At 36.7% G+C, this 8,049-nt stretch overlaps 1 protein-coding gene across 1 annotated transcript in view; it reads right to left on the bottom strand.

The window, feature by feature from the left end:
• slc45a2 (solute carrier family 45 member 2) overlaps positions 1-8,049 on the bottom strand; it is a 26,712-nt gene that overhangs the window by 16,884 nt on the left and 1,779 nt on the right. The window contains exon 2 of the mRNA XM_014006493.1: positions 5,895-6,071. Coding sequence (XP_013861947.1) covers positions 5,895-6,071 — 177 coding nt within the window. The remainder of the gene's footprint in view (positions 1-5,894; positions 6,072-8,049) is intronic.

Genomic DNA, 8,049 nt, shown 5'->3' with positions numbered 1-8,049 from the left:
GAAGTAACCTGAAAAGAAATCTGGTTGGAGGTAATATTGCAACTGAGAGCTCATAGCTGCGGTGGCAGCTACTTGAATTTGGACAAAGGCCCGGTAATTGTAATAATAGTATGCTGTGAATGAATGAGACTGGTGGTGTTTAAGAAGGAACATCCATTAGAGTGCATGTTCTGTTCAAACCTTCTCTGAAAGCAGAGTAAAAGCTCTGCCGCGACACACTCTGTACTAGAAGGTAGTCAGGGGTACACCCTGGACAGATCACTAGTCCATCACACAGACACAGAGACAAACAACTATTCACTTTCAGTTACCAGTTAACCTAACAGTCATGGTTTTGGTCTGTGGGAGGAAGCTGGAGTTTTGGGAGAAAACCCACACATGCACAGAGAGAACATACAAACTCTACTCAGAAAGGTCCACTAAGCCAGGATTCAGTCTGGCGACCTTCTTGCCGAGAGGCATCAGCTCTACCAGCTGAGCCACTGTGCTGCCCCAGTTCACCAGTGTCAACAAATAAAAAGTACATTTTAATTTATCAAGTAAAAGTTTGTTGCTTTGAGGAAAACTTGTACCACAATGTGTGAAGCAAAGTTCAGCTGCTTTTTCAGACAAAAATACATACATTTTATGTCTCCATTTATCAGTTTGATACATAATGGATTCATTCATGTTTAAAGATCAAACTTAAAAAAAGTATAAATTAAATTAAAAATAAAAATCAAGACAGTACCTCTGCGACCCCCCAGTGGGATTGTTGTTGAAGACCTCTGCCATAGAAGGTTATGCGTAACTTTTATATCTAGAATAACATTTTCTGATATTTTTCATCAGTTGATTATGTTCTGTTTTTTATTATTATTATTTTCTTGTTTTGAGTTTTATTGTATTTCCAGCCTCAGAGCCACTCCCAGACAAAAGCACAGCCCCTGATAAAAGCCAGCATGCAGCACACAAATTCCAGAGAAACTCCCAATGTTTGCCCTTTCCTCCTCCTTCAAAGCTTGCATACCAGCAGTGGGTGCCTTGAGAGTCATGTGCCTCGTCCCCCAGTTTCTCTCAGCTCAGACCCATGACTGCAGCACATGACGAGCTCAGGGCTGGATTACTGCCTGACTAACATGCTCACACCACCCGGTGCCTGCTGCTGCTGCTGACGCTCACCCCAAAGACATCTTATCCTCTGGCTGCTGGTGTGTTTTTATTTTTAGACATTTGATTTAGCTTTCATTTGGGCCATTTTTCTTTGTTTGGTGAGGTTGTAATATGAAAACAGACACACAGAAAGGTTTTCATCATGTAAAAAAAAAAAAAACCCAGATTAAAAGTGAGAACATGTAGAAGACACATCCAACCTGTAGAGATGTGGGTTAATGTTTCAGCCACAGTTTCATGCACACCGAGACTGACAGGCACCATCACAAGCTCAACATGCCCTTTAACAGAATTCTATTTAACATCTGTGAAGTAAAGGTTAGGCTCTTAATTTCACACAGACCTCTGGGATTACACTTAATAAAAAGAAATATGAAATATGAGAAGATAAATATTATCGATGTCCATCTTCAATACTTTTTCTTTTTTTGTCAGAAATGGACGACTGGACTTCAGTTTGATGGTAAATAGATTTTTCATCTCTAAGACACAATTGGGAAACATTTTTTCCATAAAACCATTGATTTTGAGTTTCTAAGGACCTAAAAGCTCTACGAAGAAAGTCATACAATCTTCATGGTTGTGTAAAAAAAACCTTGGCTGAGGCCCTGTTTGCCTCAGGTACAATGTGCTTAGCTGTGCTTGGTGTCTTCTCAGAAAACCTCAGGGAGTAAATGTAAATCTTTTGAAAACCCACCGATGTGTTTGCCGATTTCTCATTAAATCTGGGTGGTTTCTGAGAACTGCTTTGAGGAACGAATGTGGCTGTGTTGAACTCAAATTATGTGCATTTTTCTTTGAAACTAAAAGCACAAACTGGGAGACTATTTAAAATAATGTGAAGACTTGAGCCCATTGGGAGATCCAATCAAAAGGCTAAAGAACAGAGTATTTAAAAAAGCTGATGTTCTTTGCAGAAATGCTTATCGTCCACTGCTTTGAACAACAAAGATTTAGACACCATTTAAAGAGATCAGATAGAGCTCATGGTATGTTTTAGAGATAACTCTCAGCCACTGTTATGCAAAATTTTAGCTCATTATAAATACAACTGTATACAAAAAACAGTCATCTACTTTTCAGGAACAAATATTATTCTAGTTTTCTTTAAGTAATCACTGAATGCCATGAATTAAAACAATGTAAAAACACCCCCAAACATCTTGTACTGCACTTGAACACAAAGCCACAATGAAATGTTAAAATTCGTAATTTGAATTAAATACCAAGATAGCTATTTTCATGTTTGCTAACTTTGATTAGCCGTGGCAGCCATCTTTAATCAGGCTGACTCCAAAATTTAATCACTTGTAGAGGCACATTCAATGATTATGTTTGAAAAGAAAAGCATGTTCAGTTTACTCTGTCACATGTAGACAAGCGGACATGAATACCAAATAGACTTGAATATTGGATGCAAGAATAAAAACTATACAAGACCGGTGCCAGGCCAACCACAAAGTTTAGTTTCTCTGCAAGTGGCCCTGAATCAGGAAATATGATATTGCTTTAAACACCATCTTCAGAATCTGGCCCCGCCCACTTCAAAACATTACTCTGGTTGGGGAAAGTCTTCCTGTCACACACTTTTTGTCAGCTGATGAGAAAAATATCTTTGTGAGTAATTGGGGCGTGTATTTACTAAATGTAACAAAGAGAGCACATTCTACATAACCATAAAATGTCACTGAAATCAGATTGTACCTCGACTAAATCACAGTTTAATCATAAAATTAGATGATTAGGCAAAATAAATAAAACAGTATGTGTGATGCATTAACAATCAGTAGTAAACAGAATGCATTTCCTTCATGTTCTTTAAAATCTGTTCAGTGGTTCATGAGATATTTTGCTAACAGACATAAGCAACGACCCAATCACTGACTTTCATGGCAGCCAGGGTTGGAAAAAAAGGGAAAGGTAGCCAAACAAAAGATACGCTGTGAACTTTAAAGTGTGGCACTCCACCAAGTAATAAAAAGTACACTTTGAGCCAATCTCTGCGTACATAATATTTGGAGATGTACAGTAATAATTTGTAAAATAAAAAAAAAAACACTTAGTTGGTTATTTTTGTGGTTTATAAAATCAAGGTTTTAAAAACCCCAGAAGACCTGAAGTGAAAAGTCCCATCCATCATGAGACTCCACATCATCAAACATGAGCACAGACAATAAAAATCTCTAATGAATGTTATTAGAACATTATTTAACTAAAAAGCCAGCTTGATAACAGAACTATTTGAACTGATGGACACGTTTAGTAGCGTAGGAGCAGTTCATTAAGTCCGACTGATTTGTTCTTTATCATGACTTCAAGCAGACTATTAAGTTAATTTGCTTGAGAGTGACTTGATGATCCATCTCTTCATTTTCTTGTGTAAGACTCAATTTTCTTTGTGACACATCTTTAGATAAAACTTCAAGTTTTAGCATTCAAAACAGCAAACAGAATGAGATGATGTCATCTGAGACATGGATTAAATCTACACAAACTGATTAAAAAAACCTACTAAAATCCTGTGTGCTTTTTTATTAGTTTCCTTTTGATTCTGTTTTGATCTAAAGCGACTCTAGAAGTCAGTTTCTGACTCTAAGTGCTCCAAAATGTGACTCAAATTGTTTCCTTGTTCTGCTTCCTGCTGCTTGGTGCTGAGCAGGTAAGAAACAGTGAGTTTGTGCACCTGTGATGGATTTAAGTGAGAGTGAACTAAAACGGGAAGGAGTCAAATCAAAACAATGAGTTGAAAATAATTTTTATCAGTATAAAAAAACATTCTGATATTTAATTTCTTTGTTTCATTCATCTAATTTATTTCACAAATCCATTATTGTTTTATTCTAGTTTAGAAAATTGTTGGAATCAAATCACTTTTTAACAGTTTTTAAAGCATTCCCACAAGAATAACAACAATTAGACAATAATAAAAAACCTGCAATATTCTATACATTTTACAAAAGCCATTAATGTGTAAAAAAAAGGGGTTAGAACTTAATTGGAACTTTGAGAACTCTGCCTTTATTCAGTTTAAGTTCCAATTTTTCATGTTCACATTTTTTTAAAGTAATGCAAAAGTGCAGATGGTTCTCACTAAACAACTAATCTTTTCCTTTAAAATTGTTTTGTTTTTGGACAAATCACTTCTCAAGCACAGTAAAACACCAGGCTGCTGTGTCTGACTGGACACATCTTATTGCTGCTGCATCACCTTCCTGTTTCTCCATAAGGTGGGAATAGCGTGTTATGTCTCAAGGAACCCCCTGAGTTTAATGGACAAGACAAATCCTGAAGACAGATATTTTGAGTAGAAGGGGGTCTGTATTTTTTAAAGCTATAGGTAGTCACACAAGGAAATAAAAATCCACGCCCTGACTATCAGAGTAAAGGAAACTGCTTGGTTGAAGCTTGAAGTATTTTCAAGAGTAAAAATATTGATTATAGCTGACTCATCAGTTGCAGCTGCTGATGTGTTCTGATGTGATGGTGCTTATTCCCTTCTTTAAATAATACACTTTTCAAACTGTCCATTTATTACACTGAGCCCCATCATATCACCTTTACTCAACATGAAAATGTTTGCTTGTTTTTCAGTTTGTTAGGCCACACTAACACTCTCGCAGCAGAAACCATAATTCCAAAATGACTTCTGTGAATGCCAGAACAAGTGGTGGAGCCAGACATTTTTCTCAGTGGTGGTCAGGATTATATTACATCAGCTTTTACTTGAAAGTTTCTGCATATATTTGTGCTTTGGTCATTTCCTTATGTCCTTATACAGGCAGTGACTACCTTATAAACATGGGCATCAGAACCATTTTAAAAGTGGAGGGGACAGACTGTTGGGGGGTCTGGGGATCCTCCCCCAGAAATTTTTGAACGAAATAGCCATTTCCTGCATTCTGGTGTATTTTACCAGTTTGTTTAACATGCTTTTATCTACATAAATGAACACTTGTTTTAATAATTATTTCAGAGACAAATTATTCATTAAACTAGTTCCATCATCCTGTTTTAAACTCACTACAGCTGAGATAAGGTTAATTTATGTGTCACAATTTATCATATCCAATGACTTTAGGGGTGCTTTTTACTTTTATATTGTTTATTGATTTATTTTTAATTTTAACACATCATTGTGCCAAATAATGATGACCTTCAACTGCCTGTTTAAAACTAATATTAATACATTTGCAACATTGATTTAAAGGGGCATTTCACTTTTTCTGATTTAGTGATAGATCTACTCCTAACCAAAAGGGACAGAACATCATGCCGCCTTCATAGCATAAAATGACACTGTGTTATGGTGACAATAACAAAACATAGAATAAAATAAAATAAAATAAAAACATTTGTCACCATAAGTCAGATTACATAGGCATATGCTCTGTATGTAAAGACAACATACACTTCTTTGAGCTTGGTGTTGTTTCATACCGTTTATCACTGCCACCAACTGTTCAGGAGGATTATTACACCCCTAAAGGTTATTTCACTGTGGAAGGGGTGTGTACATCAGGGTGGCCAATGGGGTGGCCAAAGATTTGTCTGTGGTGGCCATGGCCACCCCTGGCCACCCCTTGGCTCCGCCCCTGACCATGAGTGTTAAGTTACTTGTTCATCTAGAAAAGGGTTCACAAGGCAGTTCAAACCATCACCATACATAACAGAGACAACATTCCTCAGTAAGAAAAATAAATTTAAAAAACAGTACAAATAGTAAAACGTGTGTAGTCACATACCTGTAAACAGAGCGTGGTAGTGCAGCCCTCTTTCCTTGTCTTGATGCGAGCACACGTCAAACAGATAGGCCTTGATGGGACCGTCGATGAAATCCGCAGCGAAGTCAAACAGCACCACCCCGAACATCACCACAACGATGGCCCAGGTGCTTTTCAAAGACCTGTCACTCACTAGTGCTGCAAGAAACGACAGGAGCGTGCCATCACTGCTCACATACAGGACCAACAAACATAAATATCCAGGATAACTTCAAATGATGACCAGACATGAAACACTCACTTCTGAGCTACAATGAAAAACAAACAAAAACAAGCAAGGACACATGCAACCCTAAGCATAGCTGGTTAGCATGACAACACAACAACCATAATTTAAATTTAACTTTAGTTACTAATATTAAGTTGGCTATAAATAGAAATAAAGTTGTGCCCATTATATCATTGATAACTGCTGATTTCATATTCAGTCTGTTTGTTCGTGCTCCTATTTGACTGCTTTAGGGGAAACCCTCAGTAGTTGTGGTCCATCACATCAAATTAGGGATTAAGTTGGATTTAGTCAAACTAAAGTAAGCACATTTTCTGATTCCTGGCTTTTTGTACCATAAAATTCTAATTAGAATTTCTCAACGTCATTTGAAAAGGAAAACCTCAAACCACATTTGGATATCAGGATTTCCCAGCTGGCAATGAAAGCCAGTTTGCCAGTGTGCTGGGAAAGTTGCAAAAATAGAGCTTTTCTGCTCAAAATCATGGTGGTACTGCTCAGAAAAGTGCTTCAAAACATTCTTTAGGATTATACGTATCAGGGACATTCCCTTCTAGGGTGCCAACTATTTAATCATCTTTTTTTTTAACAAACTCCAGTTCTAACAATGCACCACAGCTGCCTATTATTTCACTACACAACTCGCAACTTAAAACTCAGTTCAGTGTGATGGGTCATAATCTGTAAATTAAAGTGGTTGTGTGACAATAGAGTTGTGTAACAATGACACCACACAATCCAAGAATGAGCCAAATGTGTTGATAAGGACTAAATAACAGGTAAACTGTAAAGATGCATGATGGTAAACAAATAACTTGACCAAGAAAAGCGAATGAGCTTCTATAATAAAAGGAGAGATAATAGTCAACAGATGCGTTGATAACTAATGGAAGGCAGGTGGTGTCTGAGGAGCTGGAATCAAGGAGATCAAAAAGCTAAAATGGCACAGGAACAAAGCCAATAACATACTTAAATAAGAAAATGTGAAAACTCATATAATATTAGATTTTTTAAATAAATGTTTTTGTTTTACTTTAATCAGTAAAAAAAGCTCTGACTTTTATTTCACTTCAATTTTAAGTTGAAAGTACAGCAACTTCTCCAACTGCGTGTTTACACAGATGGTGCATTTGCAGTAAAAGGTACAAATCTGTTATGGCTTTGTGGTTTTAAAATGAGTGAATTTGGCACTACAAAAAAAAAAAAAACACTGAAATTAGAAAAATAAAAGAAGACGTTCACTCTTATGACTCTTTGACGTTTTGTCATGCAGTAGCAGAAAAACACGTGATAAAAAGTACTCACCCTGACGTTACACAAGTATTTTTCTACGCGTCATATTCCATCAACATGCTGAAACACACTTATATCAAAGCACAAAACAAGGGCCATAAAAACAGGAGCAGGTAGCTGCTGATGAATGAAACTGGGTTACATGAATAATTAAATGTGTTCTGTGCTGAGAGAGCAGGATGGATTCAAATAGCGTGAATTAAACACCTCCCCACTGTTTTCGGTAAGGCACAGATTATGTTTGACATATTTCTTTACATAGAACAGACACCGAAGGGCTGTGCATCTAATTGCCCAAAATCAGTAGCAATTTGCAGCTTTATTTGGAAGATGATGCTAAAAAAAACATTAAGTTTTGTTTTATGTTGTATAAACGCCTGTAGTCACTGACCTCAGAGTTTAGTGTAAGGGTCACCCTGAGGGGAAATAAAAATAATAAACAGATGATCTGGGTGACCCTTACATTAGTTTAACATCAAAAAAGCTACAGGAGACAGACATTGTATTTTCTTTACTTTTTTCTGCCTCTCATCCCCTCCATTTTTCCTTCTCTCTATCTCTGCCCCCTCTGCATAAAAAAGGATATATATATAT

Source organism: Austrofundulus limnaeus, unplaced genomic scaffold (assembly GCF_001266775.1).
Source record: "Austrofundulus limnaeus strain Quisiro unplaced genomic scaffold, Austrofundulus_limnaeus-1.0 Scaffold36, whole genome shotgun sequence".
In the NCBI taxonomy this organism is placed as follows: domain Eukaryota; kingdom Metazoa; phylum Chordata; class Actinopteri; order Cyprinodontiformes; family Rivulidae; genus Austrofundulus; species Austrofundulus limnaeus.
This window is presented reverse-complemented; position numbering and strand designations above follow the sequence as displayed.